A 26,558-nucleotide genomic window follows, 5' to 3' on the forward strand; every position below is an offset into this window, starting at 1 on the left:
TTTGTTTTTTGGAATCCACTGAAAGCCCGACCTTTAACATCAGTTTCTCTATCTTGGAACTACAATACAAATAAGGCAAAGAGAAACCACTCGGGTGACAAATCATAGAGTAGCACGTGAATTATGAGGCTTAGTTCGTAATCTCTGCATAACAAATCCCAGTTTGTCCATGACACAGTTACGCACTGGCATTACATTGTTAAGATATTGAGTTCTGGATAGTCCATGTGCAACACCTGTCCTCTGGACCTTTGGGATGGACAGTTGATATCTGAAGCCTTCCTGTCCCATATCTGTAATACAATACAGATAAATGCTTGTAACGTCGATTGGTCCGACTGCCCATCAGTCAGACTCTGCCGGCCAATCCCGTTTGAGCTATTCATATGTCAAACATCCTTGTCGGGAATTGCTTCTTCCTCTTTCAGCTGGAGGTCGTTATCGGACCCCGTGCCCACGTCCGAGTCAAACAGCGAGTGGTCGGAGACAGGGGAGACGGGGGAGGGCGTGTGCGTCTGTGCGGCAGAGTGGCTGCTAGCGCCGCTGTCGTCCAGCGTGTCAGTCCTGGAGAACAGGCCGAGGTCCAACAGGCCCGTGAGGGAGGTTCTGCTGCTGTCGCTGTCCCCCTCGTAGTACAGGTCCTCGATGTCCACGAACCACTCGGGCCAGAACCTCCTCCGCATGCGGTCACAGAACATGGCCAGGTTGATCAGCTCACCTGGAGCAGGAAAAGACAGAACCGAACAGGAGAATGATTCAGAGACACAGGTAGGGCTGAGTTGAGATGTTTTCAGTGAGTTCTAATTCACAAAGAACAGATTGTAGGTAGACTGAAACATGTAGGCTCTCTGAAACATATACAGCAGGGAGAAAGAACAGTTAAATTCAGCATGTTCTTAAAGTGTTGTGGAAGCTTCCTCTTAAAAATGCAACTATTTGTTTTATTCTCCTTCACGCTGCAGTTTTACATAATAGAGAACAACGGACCAAGTCCCCAACAACAAGCACAATACAACTTCCTGTTTGACAACTAGCGACAAAACATAGAGCTACTGAAACTTCTAAATAAAAGCACATCTGTCTGCAGGTTTCTCATGACATGTCAAATAAATTAAAAGATTATAAATGTAAATACTGTAAATAGTATGTATTTTACATTTATTGATATATAGTTTAAACTAAACATTGATTCCCTGGTTGAATGAATTAAATCAAACAAGTTACAACATAAAGATGAAGTGACATTCTTTTCTTTTTTCATTTGACCCCGTTTGTCTCTTTGCCACCTTGTTCTCTTTCATCATCACTAACAATCCTTCATATCCTTTTTATTTTCCTCTAAATAAATCTATTGGTTCCTCTTCCTGGAAAAGTACAGTAATCTGTGAGTTGCATCACTTTGCACTGCAAGGTAAACACAAAAGAAATACAAACACTTCCACTTGCAGCGGAAACTAAGTACGGCATTGGCTTCATCCACCAGAGTATACTGTACCAGCTAAACAAGTCAGATTCTCCTCACACCAAAGTGTGCACCAGCTAGCCAAACTAGTCAGATATACCACCACAGTGAGCACCAGCTAGCCAAACTAGTCAGATATACCACCACAGTGAGCACCAGCTAGCCAAACTAGTCAGATATACCACCACAGTGAGCACCAGCTAGCCAAACTAGTCAGATATACCACCACAGTGAGCACCAGCTAGCCAAACTAGTCAGATATACAGTACCACCACAGTGTGCACCAGCTAACCAAACTAGTCAGATATACCACCACAGTGTGCACCAGCTAGCCAAACTAGTCAGATATACCACCACAGTATGCACCAGCTAGCCAAACTAGTCAGATATACCACCACAGTGTGCACCAGCTAGCCAAACTAGTCAGATATACCACCACAGTGTGCACCAGCTAGCCAAACTAGTCAGATATACCACCACAGTGTGCACCAGCTAGCCAAACTAGTCAGATATACCACCACAGTGAGCACCAGCTAGCCAAACTAGTCAGATATACCACCACAGTGAGCACCAGCTAGCCAAACTAGTCAGATAAAACCACTCTCAAAGAAGTCCTAACCCAACCCCCTCCAATGTACAGTAAATGACCAAGTATGGTTTTGTCAATATTCCAATGTACAGTTTTGCTTGTACAGTTGTACAGTGTTCCCCACCCACCCCTCCTACCCAACCTCCCCCCCACCCACCCACCCAACCACCTCCAATGTACACCCCCCCCCCCCCACCCCCCAACCCCACCCCACCTACCTCCTCCAATGTACAGTTTTTACGTCAAATGTATATACTCTCTTTTCTGGACTCTTTTTGTATCACAAACAGTACTGTATTTGCAAATCTGTTATGTCATAAATGTATAGATGTAGCAGTACTGTCTATCTGTATGTCATGTACGTATGTGTCCTGATGAATTGAAAATGGGGGACCCTGATGTAAACAAGACGAAAGTCTTTCTCTGGTCTGCATCCCCTTAACAATTGTGTGTATTGAGCTGTACTGTATTGTACCCATTCTGCAATCTGTTAATCAAGTTTTCAATCAATCAATCAATCAATCAATCAATCAATCAATCAATCAATCAATCAATCAATCAATCAATCAATCATATACCACCACAGTGAGAACCAGCTAGCCATACTAGTCAGATTGTCCACCACAGTGTGCACCAGCTAGCCATACTAGTCAGATTGTCCACCACAGTGTGCACCAGCTAGCCATACTAGTCAGATTGTCCACCACAGTGTGCACCAGCTAGCTATACTAGTCAGGTTGTCCACCACAGTGTGCACCAGCTAGTCATACTAGTCAGATATACCACCACAGTGTGCACCAGCTAGCCATACTAGTCAGATATACCACCACAGTGAGCACCAGCTAGCTAAACTAGTCAGATATACCACCACAGTGAGCACCAGCTAGCTAAACTAGTCAGATATACCACCACAGTGTGCACCAGCTAGCCAAACTAGAGTTTCTCAACTCGGTTACTGACAAGCTCTGAATGAGTTATTTTATCGGGAGGCAAAGGACAACCTGGGCATGTGTTTGTGTGTTCTTCCTCCAGAGCTGGGAGTTAATTCATCACAAATAGAAACCAGCAGGACTAGAGAGAGGGAACATGGTTAACTTGTTTACTGACATGGCAAGCTCTCTCCAAGTCTACTGGAAATAAATAAAAATGACTCTACTCTCTAGTGTTCCCAGTTCTAAACAATGTCTTTTGCGTGTTGTCCTCAAAGCCTAAACATGTCAGCATTAGTGCAATGCAGTAGTCTTTTACTGCCACCTAGTGGGGGGAATACACAAATACGTTCATGACAAGGTAACTATAGGAAGATGTGGTTGACCTTTTACAACATTAATCTGAATAGACATATTAAACAGTATAGAGTTTAGCAAGAGTATAGCATCAATAAATCTAAATAGAAATGGTTCCATTGTGAATAGTTGAATGATCAGTTTTACATTACTAATGTAAGTTGGGTAAAAAAAATGGATGAGTTGTTCTAGTCATGTTCCAGGCCCACATAACATAACGTATAACATAACATATAATAACATAAAAGCATACCATGTAATAATAACATAACATATGATAACACAACAACATAACATATAATAACAACATATGATAACATAACAAATTATAACAATAACAACATATGATAACACAACATAACATATAATAACAAGAGCTTCATAGAAAGAAGGAAAATACTGTCTGAGACAGCAGGAAGGGCGCTAGGGGGTGTGTTGAGTAAAATGAAAGTGTGCACTGACCTTGGGTTTTCAACATTTACACAATTATTTGATTCAATGGTGGGTTCTGTTTTATTTTATGCTGCTGGAGTATGGGGTTTTGATGATGCACCTGAATGTAATGCTATCCAGAACCGTGCCATGAGATACTTCTTGGGAGTCCATAAATATACACCAAAAGGGGCTATAGAAGGGGACATGGGTTGGGACTCATGCTTGGTCAAGCAAAAAGGTGAAATGGTTAGGTTATGGAACCGCCTGGTCCAGCTGCCAAATGACAGGGTGACAAAAAATATATTTAACTGGGACAGAGCACACGGTCATCCCTGGTCAAGAGAGATGTCCATGATTTTTTCTTCTGCTGACTTAAGTTTAACATTACAATTAAAGAGAAGACGGAGGTCTCTGTGTGCCCAGTTGAGGTCTGGCACCCTGCCATTGGCTGTGGAAGTGGGTAGATTCCAAGGTAAACCTGAGGAGGAGCGGTTGTGTGTTCTATGTGATCTGGGAGTGGTGGAAGATGAATATCATTTTGTTTTTTTATTGAGGAGGGCTTTATTTGAGAAAATTCAAATTGTAAATCCGGATTTGTTTTGGCAGTCTGAGAGTTGTATGTTGAGTTTTTTTTTGTGTGGAGATCTTCAGTTTTGCAGGATTTTTGGAGAAAGCATGGCACTTGAGACAAAACACACTATATCCTATATAATTGTATATGAATTCCTCTTGTTTCTTTGTTTACATACATTGCTTACAGCTTGTGTTATATTACGTTTTATTGTATTTTCTTTGGTCTATATAACCTATTGTCAATGTCATAATTTGTCAAGTAATTTGTCAAGTATACTATTATATACTTATTGTTTATGTGTCTTGTAAGCCAATATGGGCTGGGCATACATACACCTGTATGTAATACACGAAAATAAAAAACATCAAATCAAATCAAATCAAACATAACATATAATAACATATGATAACATTATAACATAACATATAACAACATATGGATAACATAATACATAACATGTAATAACATAACATATGATTACATAATAAAAAATATAACATAATAACATGATGCCATTATAACAACATATAATAACATAACATATTATTACATAATAACATAACATATGATAACATTATAACATAACATATAATAATAACATGATATTATATTAACATTGAGGGGAAAACAGACCTTTGATGAGTTGTTCTAGACGTGTACCAGGCAGCGTCCACATGGCCTGCGCTAGATGTCCAAACACAGTGGCATCTAACGTGGACATCTTGGCCCCCATAAAGTACTTCTTATCTCCTGGAGGACACAGAGGAGGAGACACGGCAGTCAGCAAGAGAGACAGAGACTGTGTTTACAATATCTATCTAGAAGTGGGTGCTAAGTCACTTCTTTACAATATCTATTTGCCTAATTCACTTCTTTACAATATCTATCTGCCTAATTCACTTCTTTACAATATCTATCTGCCTAATTCACTTCTTTATAATATCTATCTGCCTAATTCACTTCCATACAATATCTATCTGTCTAATTCACTTCTTTACTATATCTATCTAGAGGTGGGTGCTAATTTACTTCTTTACTATATCTATTTGCCTAATTCACTTCTTTACAATATCTATCTGCCTAATTCACTTCTTTATAATATCTATCTGCCTAATTCACTTCCATACAATATCTATCTGTCTAATTCACTTCTTTACTATATCTATCTAGAGGTGGGTGCTAATTTACTTCTTTACTATATCTATCTAGAGGTGGGCGCTAATTCACTTCTTTGCGATATCTATCTAGAGGTGGGCGCTAATTCACTTCTTTACTGTATCTATCTAGAGGTGGGCGCTAATTCACTTCTTTACTAAATCTATCTAGAGGTGGGCACTAATTCACTTCTTTACAATAGCTATCTGCATACTTCACTTCTTTACTATATCTATCTTCCTAATTCACTTCTTTACAATATCTTTCTGCCTAATTCACTTATTTACTATATCTATTTGTCTAATTCACTTCTTTACAATATATATTTGTCTAATTCACTTCTTTACAATATCTATTTGTCTAATTCACTTCTTTACAATATCTATTTGTCTAATTCACTTCTTTACTATATATATCTGCTTAATTCACTTCTTTACAATATATATTTGTCTAATTCACTTCTTTACTATATCAATTTGTCTAATTCACTTATTTACTATATCTATCTGCCTAATTCACTATGATCACTATGAACGCAAGTCTATGATCAGATTAGTTCCATCTACAGACGGGTGACACACTGAATAACAACCTGACTAAATGAGTGGAGAAACATAATGGGTCTCATTCCCGAAATTTTTTCAAAGATATATTCTGGAAGACTTATCTTGGAACCACTGAGACATAATCTATGACAAGTACACTCTGAGTCCTGAACGTGCTGGTAATATGTCTTAAGTGGCTGAAAAGGTTGCAGAAATTATATTATCTGATATCTGCTTGGAGGCATTCTGTCTTAAACTCTAAAGCGCGTTCCCGTTCAGCTCATTTGCATACAAAACAACGCCTCCATAGCTCCTTATAAGGCAACTGGTGACGCAGCTGTGTGAAATGGAATGGCGGAAGTGCTTTGCGAGCCGCGTGATTACGAAACCTAGCGTCAGTCAGTGCCAATCAGAGAGCGTCTCCGAGAAATGCGGCTAGGTTTCGTAATCACGCTTGCGCCCATCAAAACTAGATTAGATTAATGTATTGGCATCATATACAGCTCGCGGTACACACCTGCCGCAGCGCGCGCACACACAGACACACACACACGCATGCGCGCAGTACTGTATATGAATGAATGAATGAATGACATATAATATATATAGCCTACGGCGGGCGTAATGAATGAACGCAGTATGGCTTATTATTCCATAATTAAGCCTATAGGCTACTGTTCATTCGTAGGCGCACACAAGACTTGTTATGGAATATTAATGCAGTCTATTTCCACCGATTAGCTTTAGTTCTTATTTATTTATCCACTGTCATTTCAGTGTTGGTGTATAGGCTATATAGTGTATTTCAATATAAGTTTAATTGATTAATGATATATTCGAAGGAATGCAGGTTTATAGCTATATCAACCCCCCTCCAATGTACAGTAAATGACCAAGTATGGTTTTGTCAATATTCCAATGTACAGTTTTGCTTGTACAGTGTAAGTCTATCCCCCACCCACCCCTCCTATCCAACCTCCTCCAACAGTTTCTACGTCAAATGTACTCTCTTTTCTGGACTATTTTTGTATCACAAACAGTACTGTATTTGCAAATCTGGTATGTCATAAATGTATAGATGTAGCAGTACTGTCTATCTGTGTCATGTGTGTCATATATGTTATGATGAATTGAAAATGGGGGACCCTGATGTAAACAAGACGAAATTCTTTCTCTGGTCTGCATCCCAAGTTCAAGTTTCAAGTTTCTTTAATATTTGTCATACAGAAGTACAGAATACTTTTATACAAAATGCTTCTTACTGTTACGCTCCAGAGACTGTGCAATTACCCCTTATGTAATTGAGCTGTACTGTACTGTACCCATTCTGCAATCTGTTAATAAAGTTTTCAATCAATCAATCAATCAAACAAAGGTCTGTCCCATTGTATACCAATCAATGGGATACAGTACATTGCATGTTGACCTGCATTCTTTCAAATGTATATAATTAATCATTAAAACAGATGTGTAACAAATAAGAAATACAAATTCCACAGAAGGCATTAAATTATTATTATTTTCAATCATTTCACAATAATTGCATAATTGTGTTTGAATATCTGAGTAATTATTTGTCCAAAATAGCTGGTTCAGATATGGTTAATCCAGCTGCACTGTGATCAGATGAATCCATATTATTTATTTTTCCGACATCAAATGCGTAATTTCTTATCGTACAAATATTGTCATATTTATTTTAATTATGATTAAGTAATTAATTCCAAGGAGGCCTGTAGCGTTGACGTGAAGGAATCACTATGAGAACACAGTCTGTCAAGTTATAATAACATTTTAAATTAGTCAATCAATCATGAGATTTGATCGTGGGCTGAGAGCATATTTAAGTGTGCTCCTCAGCACTCTTAAATCTGCTCTCAGCCACGATCAAATAAGATCTCAGGAAAGTTTGGGGACTCCCACTCCCAGCCCTAATATGTCTTAAATGGGCCGAAATCTGGCTAAGACGAAATATTTTGTTGTGACTTCGTTCGGGAATGAGACCCAATGAATGCAGATGCTTCCATTAGGGCTGTCTTAAATACTTCGAAGCTTCTAAGCTTCGTTCGATGGGCATGGGATTCGAATATGAAAATAAAATTCGATTATGTAAAAAAATATATATATATATGATATATATATATTTTTTTTTTGCTAAATCAACTCTGCCTCTCTTTGTTAATTACAACAAGCAAATTAAGATGAGGTCGGACTCGGCACTGACAGATTTGTGTTCATTGTGCTGCTTTTATAAAGCCTCAAATGACGGCTTACAATATTTCATGGAAGCAAAGTGTTTAGTTTGTCTAAGATTTAAAAAGGTTTAAACTTTACAGCACTGACAAAGTTGAACAAAGTGATGTACAAGTCCCACAAAAAATTATTTCCTTTTTCTTTTTAATTTAATTATTTAATTTAATTATTATTTTTCAAAGCTTTGAATTAAAATCGAATCTCGGCCCCGAAGCTTCGAATTCCAAAAAAAAATCGAAGGTCAGCCCTAGCTTCCATACAGATGGACAGCATGATCCATCACAATACATTTAGCTGACGCTTCTATCCAAAGTGACTTACAAATTGTGTACAACAAGTCAGCAGGAAGGGTACAACTCTGGCAGCTAAGAGCCAGTGATATTGTAAAAGGGGACTTATCTGACTTTTTTCCACCGAATAATAACAAGCAAGAAAAATATCTGTTTCCATCACATTCTCTGTGCTTTTCCCGTATACGTATTCAGACCCGGGCTCCTCCCCAATAACAACATAGCGTGTGATTTAGTGATGCTTTTATCCAGAGTGGTCCCAGTAGGAATCAGCCCCCAGGCCCAGCAGGGTTAGTGCCAAGCTCTACCCATGGAGCTACAGGAGCCTCCTTCCACTTCCTGCTCCTTGTGTATAATGATACAAACAGATCAATGCTAAACACATTCTGTTCACAACATCTCAAGTGTTTCCAGCTCAGTCTCTCTGTCTGCTTTCCTGACGTTTCTGACCTCACCTACACACTCCTGTTTCCATTTAGCTTCCTTTACACCACACACGCACGCACGCACGCACGCACGCACGCACACATACACACACACACATACAGACAAATACAGACAAATACTGTACACATACATAAACACATACTGTACACATACATACACACACACACACACACACACGCACACACATACACTCCAACCTCTCCCAGAAGCAGTCGCACTTATCCGCCTGGAGACGTCCGTACCAGCCCTCTACAGCTCCTTTCCCCAGAGCCTGGATCTGCCCCTCGCTGGAGACGCTCGGCCGTTTTGACCTTTTTCTTCTTTTTCTTTTTACAGCAGAATCAACTCGACTCGACTTTTGACCGTAATATGGATCTAATAAGCTGGGCTTTTACAGCGATTGATCGCATATTCTCGACGAGGAGACAAAATGCGGATGACCCATTATGCCCTCTTGGGAGCTATCAGGCGGGATACACCATAAATTCATACGGGACCTGGCTCGCGATATGCTTTTTCCCGTTGGAGATAAACGGCGTTGAAGACGTATATCTTCTAATTGTCATGCTGCTCGGCTTGGGCTCCGTCAGCTGTTGGATCTGGTACTGTCTGAATCTAATTCGGAAGAAGTTGATTCCCATGGCCAGGGATATGGCCGGGATCAAAGACAACCAAATGGAACTGTATAAAAGGATCGCTGACCTCAATACCCTGCGGGGGGATGAACAACTGAGCTCCAAGACCATGTTGGAACGGGGCGAAATCTACCATGTAGATGAACAATCGTGCTTGAAGACAATTCTTGAGAGACTTGCTTCTAACCACGCAGAGGAACTGTCGCGGTCTCAGGCCATTCTGGACATCACGTCGGAAATTAGAGACGTGAAAATAAAGATGCCACCGTACCGTGCTAATAGGGGGTATGATGATGGTGACGATGATTAAACTAAATTGACCCAATTTTGACCATATGCAGCAATTTGCCTTAAGCAAGGACCCGTCCTCACCCAGCAGGACCCCTCCCTCCTCACCCAAAGGACCCCTCCCTCCTCCCCCCTCCCTCCTCACCCAAAGGACCCCTCCCTCCTCCCTCCTCACCCAGCAGGACCCCTCCCTCCTCCCCCCCTCCCTCCTCACCCAGCAGGACCCCTCCCTCCTCACCCACAGGACCCCCTCCCTCCTCCCTCCTCACCCAGCAGGACCCCTCCCTCCTCCCCCCTCCCTCCTCACCCAGCAGGACCCCTCCCTCCTCACCCACAGGACCTCCTCCCCCCTCCCTCCTCACCCAGCAGGACCCCTCCCTCCTCCCCCCTCCCTCCTCACCCAGCAGGACCACTCCCTCCTCCCCCCCTCCCTCCTCACCCAGCAGGACCCCTCCCTCCTCACCCACAGGACCCCCTCCCTCCTCCCTCCTCACCCAGCAGGACCCCTCCCTCCTCCCCCCTCCCTCCTCACCCAGCAGGACCCCTCCCTCCTCACCCACAGGACCCCCTCCCTCCTCCCTCCTCACCCAGCAGGACCCCTCCCTCCTCCCCCCCTCCATCCTCACCCAGCAGAACCCCTCCCTCCTCACCCAAAGGACCCCTTCCTCCTCCCCCCTCCCTCCTCACCCAGCAGGACCCCTCCCTCCTCACCCAGAAGGACCCCTCCCTCTCACCCAGCAGGACCCCTCCCTCCTCCCCCCTCCCTCCTCACCCACAGGACCCCTCCCTCCTCCCCCCCTCCCTCCTCACCCAGCAGGACCTCTCCCTCCTCACCCACAGGACCCCCTCCCTCCTCCCTCCTCACCCAGCAGGACCCCTCCCTCCTCCCCCCTCCCTCCTCACCCAGCAGGACCCCTCCCTTTTCACCCACAGAACCCCCTCCCTCCTCACCCAGCAGGACCGCTCCCTCCTCACCCACAGGACCCCTCCCTCCTCACCCCCCTCCCTCCTCACCCAGCAGGACCCCTCCCTCCTCACCCACAGGACCCCCTCCCTCCTCACCCACGGGACCCCTCCCTTCTTACCCAGCAGGGTGGCTAGGGTCCTCATATCTTTCTCCATCAGGGCGTAGACCTCCTCCTTGGAGAAGCGTCCGATGCCATGACCGTACATCTCCCTGCGCACCATACTGCCGTTCAGGTGGCTGAGGATCCACTTCAGAGAGTGGCTCAGAGGACCAGTCATCACCAGCAGCTTCTGGGTCTCCTCAAGGTTATCCACCCACTGGCAGTAGGCTATCGTCCTGGAAAGATATACAGTATACATGTGGCCATTAGGGGCCATGTGGTAGGGTATTTTTCTTCATTGAGTGCTTATCCTTATCATTAGGGCACAAGTATCTTGTGTTTTATTATAAACTATAGTACAGTCTCAACACACTGGCAGTAGGCTATCATCCTGGAAAGATATACAGTATATACTATATTACAGTCTCAACACACTGGCAGTAGGCTATCATCCTGGAAAGATATACAGTATATACTATATTACAGTCTCAACACACTGGCAGTAGGCTATCATCCTGGAAAGATATACAGTATATACTATATTACAGTCTCAACACACTGGCAGTAGGCTATCGTCCTGGAAAGATATACAGTATATACTATATTACAGTCTCAACACACTGGCAGTAGGCTATCGTCCTGGAAAGATATACAGTATAATACTATATTACAGTCTCAACACACTGGCAGTAGGCTATTCTTTTTTTCCGCACTGCAGTTTCTTTGCACCAGACTGTATACATCCTTGTATATCTTCCTGTATATTTTATTGTATATTTTACTGTATATTTTTGGACTGTATATTTTAGAATGTATATCTTTGACTGTGTATTCTTATTTTTGACAACCTTATTGTTGTGAGCGATCTGTGGTGCTGAATTTCTCTTGGGATTAATAAAGTACTTCTATCTATTATATTCCGGAAAGATATACAGTATATACTATATTACAGTCCCATCTCACTGGCAGTAGGCTATCGTCCTGGAAAGATATACAGTATATACTATAGTACAGTCTCATCTCACTGGCAGTAGGCTACCGTCCTGGAAAGATATACAGTACATAGAATATATGTAATATTGTTTATCTTATCATTGACACTGCAAAGCAGTTTCCTTTTTAACAGAACTTTTAATAGGTCAATGAACTAAGAGGGGAAAGACGATAGATATAAAACAGTAGATGCTTCACCTTCTGAGCCACCACTATGTCACCACTATGTCATCACTATGTCACCACTATGGCATCACTATGTCATCACTATGTCACCACTATGTCATCACTATGTCACCACTATGTCACCACTATGCCATCACTATATCATCACTATGTCACCACTATGTCACCACTATGTCATCACTATGTCATCACTATGTCTATGTCACCAACATCTTCCTTTAATCACACTTTCATCATTTAGCAGGTTACCATCAATCTATGTATCCAAGCTGATATCTGAATCACTGCATTAACCCTTGCACTGCAGCACTACCAAAACGGTTAACCCTTTCACTGCGACAATACACAGAAGGTTAACCCTTTCAGTGCCACACGACAGCAGGTTAACCCTTTCACTGCCACACTACAGAAGGTTAACCCTTTACTATCAGTGATAGTAAAGGGGTAACCTCCTGTAGTATGGCAGTGAAAGGGTTAACTGTCCCCTCGTTGAGAAACCTGCCCGCCGTTCCCCACCCAGTCCATGGCTGACGGATGCAGTGAGAGAAACAAAGACAGGTCCTGAGAGCGGCTGAGAGGAAGTATAGAAAGTCACGCCTCACTGCTGACATCGACACATATCACAACCTCTTGTTAACATTCTCCAAAACCATTACTAATGCCAAAGCTTCTTTCTTTCACCATAGGATCGAGGCCTCTGCCAAGAATCTTCGCAAACTGCATGCTACCATGTCCTCCCTCCTCACTCCCCCCCACCCCCTCCTCCCTCATCTTTTTCTGCAGAAGACTTTGCGATCTTCTTTGAGGAAAAAGTGGAGAACATCCGCAGCTCCTTCTCCCAACCCCCACCCATTCCAAACGCTGAATCGAGAACCTCATCCTTCACTCTGTCATCTTTCTCTCCCATTACAGAAGCCGAGACCCTGACACTGATAACGTCGAACCGTCCGACTACATGCCAGCTGGACCGGCTACCCTCCCCACTCCTCCAGACCATAGCACCGGACATCCTCCCATTCCTAACTGCAACCATCAATTCCTCACTCAACTCGGGGGTGGTCCCCACCTCCCTAAAACAAGCCAGAGTCACGCCCCTCATAAAAAAACCAACCCTGAACCCCACCGTCATAGCCAACTATCTCCTGTCTCCTGTCTCTCTTCTCTCCTTCCTTTCTAAAACACTTGAACGTGCTGTATCCAACCAACGTACTGCTTATCTCTTACAGAATGACCTCCTAGACCCCAATCAGTCTGGCTTCTGGACTGGCCACTCCACAGAAACGGCCCTCATTGCGGTCACAGAGGCACTTCACTTGGCAAAAGCGAAAGGCCTCTCCTCTGTCCTGATTCTCCTAGATCTATCTGCAGCCTTCGACACAGTCAACCATCAGATCCTCCTCGCGGCCCTCGCAGGAATGGGAGTGGCTGGATCTGCGCTGACATGGCTGACATCATACCTCAACGACCGCTCCTACCAAGTGTCATGGAGAGGGACTCTGTCGGCCACCCGCCCCCTCCGGACGGGTGTCCCCCAGGGCTCGGTCCTAGGACCCCTTCTCTTCTCCCTCTACACTAAATCACTGGGTAACATTATCACATCTCATGGCTTCTCATATCATTGTTATGCCGATGATACTCAACTCTTCCTCTCCTTCCCTCCCTCAGATATCCACGTCTCTGAGCGGATCTCGGCCTGTCTGTCCGACATCTCCGCCTGGATGACGACCAACCACCTCAAACTGAACCTAAGCAAAACAGAATTGCTCCACCTGCCGGCCAAATCCTCCCCCCTGACCGACCTCTCCATCACAGTCGAGAATGCAGCTGTGACCGCGTCCCCGACCGCCAAGAACCTTGGTGTCGTCCTTGACGACCAGTTGAACTTCTCTGCTCACATCGCAGCGACAACCAGAACCTGCAGATTCCTCCTGAGCAACGTCAGAAGGATCCGCCCCTTCCTGACAAAAGAAGCCACCCAACTCCTCGTCCAATCAACAGTCATCTCCCGCCTCGACTACTGCAACGCACTGCTCGCTGGCCTCCCGGCCACTGCCACCAAGCCTCTTCAACTCATTTAAAACGCAGCGGCCCGCCTGATCTCAAACCTACCGAAGTCGGCCCATGTCACCCCACTTCTTAGGGACCTGCACTGGCTCCCGATTGCTGCACGTATCCGCTTCAAGGCCCTCGACCTAGCATACCGTGCGGCAAAGGGAACCGCTCCCGCCTACCTCCGGTCAATGGTCTCTAACTACACACCCTCAAGACCCCTACGCTCTGCATCTTCTGGCCGCCTCAGACCTACTCCTATCCAAGCTCCCGGAGGGTCATCAAAGAGAAGCCGCCTATTTTCAGTCCTTGCCCCACAATGGTGGAATGAACTACCCATCCCAGTTAGGACAGCCGAATCCCGTCCAATCTTTCGCCGTCGACTAAAGACTCACTTCTTCAACCATTATCTGAAATGATAAAAAAAAAAGAAAAAAAAAATCGAACCCTGACTAACCTTACTGTCATGCACTTGTCCTAATAAACTAACCTACATTGTAACACGCAACATTTTGATGAACATTGTTACTCAGCTGATAGAGTTGTACCCTTCTTGCTGTCTTGTCGTACAGAACTTGTAAGTCGCTTTGGATAAAAGCGTCAGCTAAATGACTAAATGTAAATGTAAATGTTAATGGAAAGAGCAGGAGCTCAGTCCTATCTTCTTCTATCAGCACCGCTGGAGATCTGCTGCAGTGAAGTGTTAATAATTCAATAATCCATATGATTAGTAGATTAATACCCGGTTCTATATGTGCTTTATTTTGTTGTGTACATGCTGGTACATGCAGCCTGTGCAGCATGTGCAAGTGATAATTTTGTCAGAGAGTGAGATAAATACTGAGATGATACATACAATCTCACTGGCAGTAAGCTATCATCCTGGAACTATATACAGTACATAGAATATATGTTAGTCTTGGCTATCATCCTGGAACTATGTATACAGTACATAGAATATATGTTACAGTATTGGCTATCATCCTGGAACTATATACGGTATAGTACATAGAATATATGTTACAGATATATGTTACACAGTAGAGCGCCGCTCTTGCTGCTGTCGGCAAGATGGTGACCAGGTAGTTACCGGGTATTAACAATACTCAACCAGTAGGGGGCGCTCTGGTTACACCAGGTTACACCCACATCGATTTGACTTTTCATCTCTCCTGACTGGATTTAGCTAAAGTTTGATTTGTCAACAAGAGGGCTCTCAATATCTATGCATTTCAGCAGATCTTAGTTAGAACATGATTCTAAGTATTGTTGTGTTTACTGTATGTGAGACTTGTGGGGACTGTAATGTCATTGTTAATGTGATCAGGAAAGATGACGACAGATTGAGGTGAATAAACGAGTAGTGAGGTGAAACGTTGTGCCTTAATGTGTAATCTTATCATTTATACAATATTGTTTGTGTAATTTATCTGTACATATCATACATACATATCAACTCTACCTGTGAATATAAACGAGCAGCGATCCACTGCGCCAGTCTACTCCGCTGCTCCTTTTTTAATCACAAGCCCTTTTCACACAGACTGATACAACTACATCTAGACGCTGTTCTGCTGGTCTCTAGCGCTGCTTGGTCTCTCTCACGTCCTCTAAACTCATCCGTCCTCTCTGCTGGTCTCTAGCGCTGCTTGGTCTCTCTCACGTCCTCTAAACTCATCCGTCCTCTCTGCTGGTCTCTAGCGCTGCTTGGTCTCTCTCACGTCCTCTAAACTCACCCTTCCTCTCTGCTGGTCTCTAGCGCTGCTTGGTCTCTCTCACGTCCTCTAAACTCATCCGTCCTCTCTGCTGGTCTCTAGCGCTGCTTGGTCTCTCTCACGTCCTCTAAACTCACCCTTCCTCTCTGCTGGTCTCTAGCGCTGCTTGGTCTCTCTCACGTCCTCTAAACTCATCCGTCCTCTCTGCTGGTCTCTAGCGCTGCTTGGTCTCTCTCACGTCCTCTAAACTCATCCGTCCTCTCTGCTGGTCTCTAGCGCTGCTTGGTCTCTCTCACGTCCTCTAAACTCATCCGTCCTCTCTGCTGGTCTCTGGCGCTGCTTGGTCTCTCTCACGTCCTCTAAACTCACCCTTCCTCTCTGCTGGTCTCTAGCGCTGCTTGGTCTCTCTCACATCCTCTAAACTCATCCGTCTGTTCTGCTGGTCGGTCTCTGTTCAGAGCCAGGAGACAGCATCACAAATAGCCATTCAGCCTGACAGCTTGTTATAAATGCTTAGTGTGGGTTCTTTTCATACAACCACCAGCTGTAGCCTTCTCTCTCTCTCTCTCTCTCTCTCTCTCTCTCTCTCTCTCTCTCTCTCTCTCTCTCTCTCTCTCTCTCTCTCTCTCTCTCACACACACATACATACATATACACACACACACACACACACACACTTACATATACAGTATACACACACACACACACACACACTGTTCTAAAAGCAGCTGAGCCAACAGGCATGGCAGTCTGACAGGGAGGCAGTCAGGAAACAGATGAGAGGACAACCTTCCATCTGTCACATCTTGTCCCCGAGGAGGGACACTAGCTGGGAGCTGAACTCTGCCTGTTTGTCTCCACTGTCCCTTAACACAATGGGGACCGGCCACGGGTTTCGGTGCCATGCGTTGTGGACCAGAGGCACGTATATAGCCGTGGCAAGTTGTTATTGTTTTATTCCATATTAATAACCGGGTCAAGATCCCCGACCGGCTCTGCAGATCTACCCTCGTCTGTGGAATCGAGAACATGCAATACCGGCCAGATCCTCTTAGGGGCGCCATCGCTCCACTGCAGTATGCCTTGTGGGCGAATGGAAAACTTTTTTTTTTTCATTCAGTTTCAGTTTCATAGTACCCGGATCCTGAACAAACACAATGTACTGTGGATCACGTTTCGAATCGCAGATTTCACCATGGAATAATAGGATTTATTATCAGCCAATGGACATATCGATCTACCAGATGCCGATCGATAACGGGGAAATGCCCAGGGGTATCCCACGGGCTCACGGTAAGACCTTTTTCACCTAAATTACAGCCGGATCAGACCTTGCTGTGAGACGCAAGCAGTCGATCAGTGAATGTGGCTAGTTACACGGACACTGTATTGGTAATCAATAATACTAAACGACGTCCCCCGCCCCCCCCCCCCTTTCATGCATACATGCTCTGGGACAGCCCGGATCATATGCAGTTTGAGTTATTTCATTAGCATATATAAAACGGAAATGCCGTTGAATATAACGTTAGTAGCCATTAGCTCCATAACTAGCTTTCCAGAAAATATATGAGACAAAATCTGCGATAAAGCTTATATTCACGGCGCTATAAAATGACAACCTACCGATGCATTTTTTTTTCTTTAAGCCATTTTGAAGGGACGGTTTATGAACTCAATTGACAATGAGAATGGACAGATAGCAACACTATAAAGCATAGATATAGTTGTACAAAAACCCACACGTTTGTTTACATTCCCCGGTCCTCTAGCCACTAATTAGACTAAGCCCAGTGGTCGCCAAAGTGTTAAGGACTGGAGCTAGGATCAGAACACAATAACTGTGTGTTCTGAACACAGTGAACTCACCTAGACTCAGTTTGACCACTAAGGACTAGTCTGGACTACAGTTAGGATCAGAGGAACAGTGAACTCACCTAGACTCAGTTTGACCACCTTTTGATTTGTGACACAGTTCACCCACCTAATTAAGCTGATATAAATCTGTATGATTCAAATCCATAGTATATATGAATAGGTTATATAGTATAGTAGTAGAGTTAGATACAACTACATCTATACAACTACATCTACAGTATGTGGTTTGATACAACTACATCTATACAACTACATCTATACAACTACATCTATATGTATGAAAAGGACGTTGACAACATTGCTTCGCCTCGTTTCTCCTCACCCCTCGTTTGATCTCCATTAGCAAAAACAGGCCCCAGACATTCTTCTCTGCAGAGTTAAAAGCCTGGAACCTCTCTAACCTCTCTGCCTATGTCTGCTGTGAGTGAGGACCCTGTGGGTGTGAGGACCCTGTAAAGACGTGGGTGTGAGGACCCTGTGAAGGAGACTGTGAAGACGTGTGAGTGAGGAGACTGTGAATATGTGGGTGTGAGGACCCTGTGAAGACGTGGGTGTGAGGACCCTGTGAAGGAGACTGTGAAGACGTGTGAGTGAGGAGACTGTGAATATGTGGGTGTGAGGACCCTGTGAAGACGTGGGTGTGAGGACCCTGTGAAGGAGACTGTGAAGACGTGTGAGTGAGGAGACTGTGAATATGTGGGTGTGAGGACCCTGTGAAGACGTGGGTGTGAGGACCCTGTGGGTGTGAGGACCCTGTGGGTGTGAGGAGACTGTGAAGACGTGGGTGTGAGGAGACTGTGAAGACGTGGGTGTGAGGACCCTGAGAAGACGTGGGTGTGAGGACCCTGTGAAGGAGACTGTGAAGACGTGTGAGTGAGGAGACTGTGAATATGTGGGTGTGAGGACCCTGTGAAGACGTGGGTGTGAGGACCCTGTGAAGGAGACTGTGAAGACGTGTGAGTGAGGAGACTGTGAAGATGTGGGTGTGAGGAGACTGTGAAGACGTGGGTGTGAGGACCCTGAGAAGACGTGGGTGTGAGGACCCTGTGAAGACGTGGGTGTGAGGAGACTGTGAAGATGTGGGTGTGAGGAGACTGTGAAGACGTGGGTGTGAGGAGACTGTGAAGATGTGGGTGTGAGGAGACTGTGAAGACGTGGGTGTGAGGACCCTGTGAAGACGTGGGTGTGAGGACCCTGTGAAGACGTGGGTGTGAGGACCCTGTGAAGACGTGGGTGTGAGGAGACTGTGAAGACGTGGGTGTGAGGAGACTGTGAAGACGTGGGTGTGAGGAGACTGTGAAGACGTGGGTGTGAGGAGACTGTGAAGACGTGGGTGTGAGGAGACTGTGAAGACGTGGGTGTGAGGAGACTGTGAAGACGTGGGTGTGAGGACCCTGTGGGTGTGAGGAGACTGTGAAGACGTGGGTGTGAGGACCCTGTGAAGACGTGGGTGTGAGGAGACTGTGAAGACGTGGGTGTGAGGAGACTGTGAAGATGTGGGTGTGAGGAGACTGTGAAGACGTGGGTGTGAGGAGACTGTGAAGACGTGGGTGTGAGGACCCTGTGAACGAAGGAGACTGTGAAGACGTGGGTGTGAGGAGACTGTGAAGACGTGGGTGTGAGGAGACTGTGAAGACGTGGGTGTGAGGAGACTGTGAAGACGTGGGTGTGAGGAGACTGTGAAGGAGACTGTGAAGACGTGGGTGTGAGGAGACTGTGAAGGAGACTGTGAAGACATGGGTGCTTTGAGCATTTGTCCTCGGAGCATACACTGTAAGAAAAAAAGCTGCAAGAAAACGGTATCAATGGTTGCCAAATACTTACTGTCAAATTACAGTAAAATCAAATACATTTACAGATTACAACCTTTATTTAATGGTTAATATCATGATAAAAGGTAATTTACTGTATTTCTATGGCATTTACACTTAAAGTAGAAAAACAAAAGTAATCTGTAAAATAATACAGTGAATTTCCTGTGAAAAAACATAAATTTTTTACAGTGTAGACCTGCTGGCTCCTGCCACACAGTGGTAATTGAATAAGAGTCTGCTCTACATCTGTGTGTGTGTGGACTATATCAGTGACAGCGACTGCATGCATCACACTGCGTCTTCCTGGGAGATGATCTGGTGGGCTTTTTTCAAAAGGGAAATCCACCCTTAAACACAACTCACAAATGGTGTTTCTGTGACCTTGGACAGTTGAATCAATATGTGTAACATGTACAACTCTCATATAGCTACAGGAAATGTATCCCTGGAAAAGGCTCAGTGTGGACACTGTATTAGTGGTTGACCGTTGTATCAATGTATTTTTAGATATCATCTTCTGCCGATATCAAATTTCAATAAACCATCTTTTGCGGGTTCTATCTGTTTTAATGCTAGAGTGAAGATCATGGTATCAGATCTGGAATCTGTTGATACAAATTGTTGATACATTTCATGCTGAATGGCCCTGGCTGAATAGGGCTCCAAGGTTCATTATTTTATATCCAAAAATATTTTGTCAGGCTAAATTTCAATTGACTCCATGTCTATATTTTGGATTTTGGATTTATTGGTTTAAAATACAGAGACAGTGCATAGTAAGGAACATTTTACTGTAAATATGCCAGTTTAGCCAGGTTGGCTAATTTTCAACTGTAGTCTCTGGGGCAGGTGACATGAGCACTACAATAATTAAGACAGTACAATCATTAAAACACAGTAGGTTATCAGTAGGTTACAGTAGTAGAATCAGTAGGTTACAATACACAAAAATACATTAAAATAAATAGTATACATTAAAATACATTACAATACATCACAACCCCTCAGTTAAAATGGTCGCACACTTGACCACCTCTCAACCATGATTTTAAGTTAGATTTAAATTAAATGTATCTTTGATACTTCCTGAGCCATATTGGCAGTTCCAGGTATGGGCTGCTCTCACGGAAAAGGCTGCCTGACTAAAAGCAGACCTCCTGTTTGGGACTACACAGTCCCCTCTAACTAAAGACCAGTGGCGGCTCGTGAATTCTTCTCCGGGGAGGGGGCCGAAATTAATTAGTATCCCCCTCTATCTCTCCTTCTCTCTCTTTCTTTCTCTTTATCTCTCTCACTCACACACAGCGCAACGTGGAATCGATTCGTTACACAAGGAACTGCAAAAGATCAGACCTAGTAGTATGTGTAGTATATACCAAGAATAACTTCAGTATGAGTACAGGGCTGTACACATATTTTGCATATTGTTAAACGAGCCAAGGCTAGCTATTAAACTATCGATATGAATTGAAAATGGGGGACCCTGATGTAAACAAGACCAACGTCTTTCTCTGGTCTGCATCCCCTTAACAATTGTGTGTATTGAGCCGTACTGTATTGTACCCATTCTGCAATCTGTTAAATTAAGTTTTCATTCATTCATTCATTCAAACATAGACTGGGCGAGATATTGAACAAGCCATAATCCACTTATTTTAAATCCAAAAGAAACTCCACTCTCTCTCTGATCAATCAAATAATAAACACATATATATATCTTGTCATTTTAAACAAGTTACCATTCATTGTCCGGTTGATTATGCCCTACCCGCGGCGAAATTAATTAGTTAGTTCAACAACAACACAGCATCGCTCTAACAGAGAGAGAGAGAGAGAGAGAGAGAGAGAGAGAGAGAGAGAGAGAGAGAGAGAGAGAGAGAGAGAGAGAGAGAGAGAGAGAGGGAGAGAGAGACCGCAACTCACTTTGTTTAGTTGAAACACGGTCCAGGAAGGCTTGATAAAGTGTATATCCACTGTCCCAGACTGTTGATGTATATATTCACTGTCCAGACTGGTGATGTATATGTCCACTGTCCAGACTGCATCCAGCTAGCCATTATAGCGTGTTGTTGTTTGTTGTCGAACCAGCTAAGACAGAGTATAGCCTACCCTTCGAGAAGCTTTGTGGTCCAGACTCCAGGCTTGAACTTTCCATAAAAGTGTCCATATAAATCTATTTAGTTAGATCCAACACTGTCTGAATGTACAGTATCTTGTGATTATTATCAATTTCCGACAACTACTATTTCCTAGTAGCCCCTCGAATAGCATATCTGCAGAGCCCAACGTCTGGGGACGCGATGTCACGTGCCACTCTCAGCCAATAGTGACTACATCGGGCACTCGAGCAAGCGCCCTCTGGTATCGTATTTGACAGCGCTATGTTGTACGTACGTATTTATTTATACGTATTTGCATTTTGCCCTGTGAGTTGCGCAATTACGGCGGAGCAGAAATGAGCGCCCATGAAAACAGAGTGGAGGGGGCTAGGCGCCGGCTGGGGGATGAATAGGCTGCTTCCTCCTCATGCAAATAATTCTTCTTCTTTTAACCAGGGAGGGCGGCGCTCTAGCGCCCACTATCGGCCGGCCGCCACTGCTACATACCTGGTATATCTGTCAGCAGATGCTTTCTGTTTTATGAAAGTACAGAGGGGGGGGGGGGGGGGGGGGAGCCAAGCCATGTAGGATTTTATAGGTAAGGCAGGCATCTTTGAATTTAATGAGATTGTCCCAACTCAGTAGGTTCCGGTTTGTTATGCTATGACAATGGTGGCTGTTTGTTTTCCTGTCTAGTACTTGCACAGCCTGATGGTAAACTACCTGTACAGATCGTAATGTAATGTTATATTATCATACTGGCCAATTGCGTCTCGCTCTTCGCCATTATGAGATATCTCTTATCTCCTAGCACATAATGTGCTCACGAACAAACAAATGCACTCACATGCACGTGACCAGGCCACGCCCCCACGTCCCACTATATGCCGCCGGACATGGTCACACTCTGCCTTCCTCTTTTTTGTTTCCAACACGGAAGTAGCAGTGCACTCTGTGAACTAGCTGGTATGAAACACAGGGTGAAATTACACAATGTTGGGTTTTCGCCAGAAGTTCACCAGCCGCTGGAATCTTCTCGCACATCCTAAACAGCGCAACGGGCCTGTCCTGGGTTTTCCTCGTCTCGTGACAGCGGACTGAGGGACGTCGCACGGCGGTTAGCAGTCGAGCTAAGTCGTGCACGGGTAAGGCCTGCGTTGTCAGGCATTGTTACTAGCATGAGTAATACTGCTTGTTGTCCTGTGAGACAGCCGAGTGATGTGTTGGCGCGAGGGGCAGGATATTTGGGAAAACATGGTCGTCATGACTCTGTTTTGGGTGTGTTCCCAGCTATCCTAGAGCGCGCGGCTAATGCTACAATGCTAGGACGCCGTTCCTTGTTCCCCACCGAGGGCTGGCTTTACTAAAAGGTCTTCCCTCCTCTTAACCATTCATGCTGATGGTCAATCGGTGTCTAATGTTGGGGGTTTAATGGGGGCTTGTTTACCATTTACATGGGTGGATGGGCTGAGGCTCAGGGCTGGTGTGCTTTTTGTGAATCTATGAATTGTGTGGACGGGACTGGTGTTTTTCTCTGGTCTGCAATGCATCCCCTTAACAATTGTGTGTATGGGCTAGCCCATTCTGCAGTGTGTTAGTGGAGTTTTCGTTCATTTATTCATTTACCCCTTCATGGGTGCACACCACAGTGTAGGTTGCTGCATTCCCACTAGTGAGGCAGTGCTTCACTAGTAGTAGACTTTGGTCTGCAGCCACCACTGGTGTTCCGTGCTTGTGAAGCAGGTGCCATCAGTCCTTTGCCTCTGACATGGTGGAACGGTGTCCCGCCCGGCCGACGCCATGAGGCGAGTGGGCCCGGCAGGTGGCTTGTGAAGAATTAGCAGCGACTGGCAACATTGTTCAAATTGCTGTTTTTTCTGTCAAAAATGTTGTCGGTGGTGGGGCCTTAGGGCCAGCCGACGTCAAAACATCGCCCGAGGTTTTGAGGTTATTCAGCTTTTGACCTAGCCGCAAGCTATAACCGCAGGGAGGGCTAGGATGCTGTCAACGCTTGTTCACAGACATATTTGGTTGGAACAGTCTCCCCTTGAGGAGGAGAGAAGGTTTTTCCCTCCTCAGGGCTCCCCTCTCCGTAGAGGGACTTTGGTCTTGGCGGCCGAGGGATCGGCTACATTAGATGAGCATGCCCTAAAAAACCTTCGCCATCTAGCTGTGTCTAGCTCGCTCTCCGGTCACTCCCCACCCCAACACCAGCGGGATACGGGCTCTGATTTGTTCCCTTTGGTTGCGGGCCGCGTGCCTTCAGTGAAGCTCAAGCGGCCCCACGTTTCGCTTCTCATGGGGACAGGGGCTGACACCCAGTTGCTGGCTAGGCCTGGGTCTGTCTGTGAGAATGCTGTGCTGTCAAGCGACTCCCACGCCACACGTTCTGCGTCTGTTTGGTGAGCCTGGTGTTGTGTCTGTCAACCACAAAGGTTGTCAGCGGGGGAACTCGAGGCCCAGGGGGTCACAGCGCGAGTTCCCCCAGCCCCGCCCTTGCCAGGCCGGGTATCACGTTAGTGCCTCCCACGGCCGGAAGACCGGCGGTGGTCAGTCAGGCACGCGTGATTTGGGTATCACTGCAAGGCTACGGTGTGTAGGAACCCACCCTATCGGGCAGTGTGGGGACCACACGCCTTGCATGTCCAGCTGCAGAACAGATCCTCAGCAGTCCATGCCAGGGAGATGTTCAGTGGCGGAGCTTATGTCACCCAGTGTGATGTCAGCTTCCCCCGTATCAAACTGGCCCTTTCTGTCGGGGTCCCCCCTTGGGTGCGATTGCCTCGTTGGTAGTGTCAGGGTGCGATATCCCGGCTCCGCGAGACGCCCTGCTCGCGTGGTTGGCGAGTTCAGGGTTGGCAACACACAGCGGGTGGGACCGGACCGCCTATCTACGGTTCCTGGTGGACCAGCGCCAAGTGGCGGCGGGTGCGCTTTGGGATTATCATCACATATGGCTACAGCAGTGCCATACGTCGAGGTGGATGGAGAGAACGCTGAGGCGAGGACTTGTGTTGCAGTTTGCACAACCCCACCCTCCGTTTTCAGGTTTGGTACAGACCCTATTGTTTGGTCAACAGCAGTGACAGCTCTGGCAGATGAGATCCTATCTCTGTTGGCGAAGCTAGCCATCGTCGTGGTCCCAAAGGAGGACGCGATGCGTGGCATTTCCTCCCGGTATTCTCTGGTGCCCAAGAAATCGGGGGGGGGGGGGGTGTCAGACCCATACTAGACCTGTCCCATGGAAGGTTCAGAATGTTGACCGTCTCCCACCTGTTAGACACTGTCAGGTGGGGGACTGGTTCACCTCCAGAGACCTGTAGGATGCGTATTCGCATCCCGATCTTCCATCCTAGGGCTTACCTACGCTTCCTTTGCAGGGCTTAGCGTACGGGAACCAGAGGCTCCCCGCATCTTCACCAAGTGCGTGGAGACCGTGCTGGGGCCTCTGCGTCGTCGGGGTTCACGAATTGTATTCTACCCTGGACGACGTTCTGGTCCATGGCCAGTCAGGGTAGATCGCCAGGTCTCATACCAGGCAGGTGGTGCCTCACCAGCCTGGGTTTTGCTGTAGACTGGAAGTAGAGTACTCCTCTTCCCAGTCAACGGGTGGAGTACTTGGGCTTTTTCTAGGCTCAAGGTCTATATGGGCATCCCTCTCAGAGCGGCGGCGAGTGGATGGTTCTCGGCACGCTCGGGAGGTTCCGTCCTAGGACGGTTACGGCGCTGTCCGTGATGCGCCTGCTGCTGTGGTCCCTCTTGGCCTCCTCTTCATGAGGATACAGAGGTGGTTTTTTCCAGTATGGAAATGGACCCGGTGAGAGACATGTGGAAGCGGCTGAAGGTTCCCATGTCAGTACTGGGGGACCTCGTCCTCTGGGGAGGGCCTGGTGCCCTCACCAGCGGGGTGCCCGTGGGCAGCAGGCTGTCACACGTCATGGTCTTCACACTCATGGGATGGGGGGGACTACGTCCAGACATAGTTGGGCAGGTCTGGGACCGATTCTCTGGCCATCTGGGATTCTGTACGCATTCCCCCCCTTACACCTGATAGCTCAGCATTTGGGGCGGGTACATTGGGAGTATGGGACTTGGTCCTGGTCGTGCCGGGCCGGGGCTCAGCTGTGTGGTCCCCGGCCCTGATTCAGCTCTTGGTGGCCCCGCCGTGGCCTGTTCCGTGGTCACCGCGGGCCCTCTCTCAGGCACGCAGAACTCTGTTCTGCCTCCTGTTCTGGGGCAGCCTCTAGGCTTGGCTGTTGACAGTGTGAATCTGGTGGGGATGCGTCTTGACTATTCTGTGGTTAACGCTATCCGGTATGCGCACGCTCCCTCTTCTACCGCGGCTTACGCTGGGGAGTGGCGTATGATCGAGTGTGGGGGCAGAACATTGTTCAGCCACCCTCTTGTGGAACATTCCTGCTTGGCGCTCGGTGTCTCAAGCCTGTGGAACGTTCTCTGTCTCCGAGTGGGACCTCCAACTGGTCCTGGGCCGGTTGTCGGAGGCCCCGTTTGAGCCTCTTGAGCAGGCGCCATTGGATCAGTTGTCTTGGAGACCGCGTTCTTTTTGGCCATCACCTCCGCTAAGCGCGTGGGTGAGCTGTGTGCTCTCTCTGTGCGGCCTGAGTGCCTGTCTATTCGGCCGATAGCGGTGCGACTCTGAGGCCTAATCCAGTCTTCGTGCCAAAGAATATCCGGAGCTCTTTTCGCTGCAGGGATATTGTGGTTCAGGCGTTCGTCCGCCTCCTCATGCTAGTGAGTTGGAGGTGGGCCTTAACCTGTCGTGTCCTGTCCGTGCACT

The 26,558-nt window shown here is 46.1% G+C and overlaps 1 protein-coding gene across 1 annotated transcript in view; it reads right to left on the bottom strand.

The window, feature by feature from the left end:
* Positions 1-389: 389 nt before the first annotated feature.
* faxcb (failed axon connections homolog, metaxin like GST domain containing b) overlaps positions 390-26,558 on the bottom strand; it is a gene marked incomplete at both ends in the record, with an annotated part of 56,839 nt that continues 30,670 nt past the window's right edge. Inside the window, 3 exons of the mRNA XM_084335828.1 lie at positions 390-718; positions 4,980-5,096; positions 11,045-11,262. Of these exons, the coding sequence (XP_084191954.1) occupies positions 390-718; positions 4,980-5,096; positions 11,045-11,262 (664 nt within the window). The remainder of the gene's footprint in view (positions 719-4,979; positions 5,097-11,044; positions 11,263-26,558) is intronic.

This window comes from Notolepis coatsorum (assembly GCF_963971535.1).
Source record: "Notolepis coatsorum genome assembly, chromosome: 19".
Lineage (NCBI taxonomy): Eukaryota > Metazoa > Chordata > Actinopteri > Aulopiformes > Paralepididae > Notolepis > Notolepis coatsorum.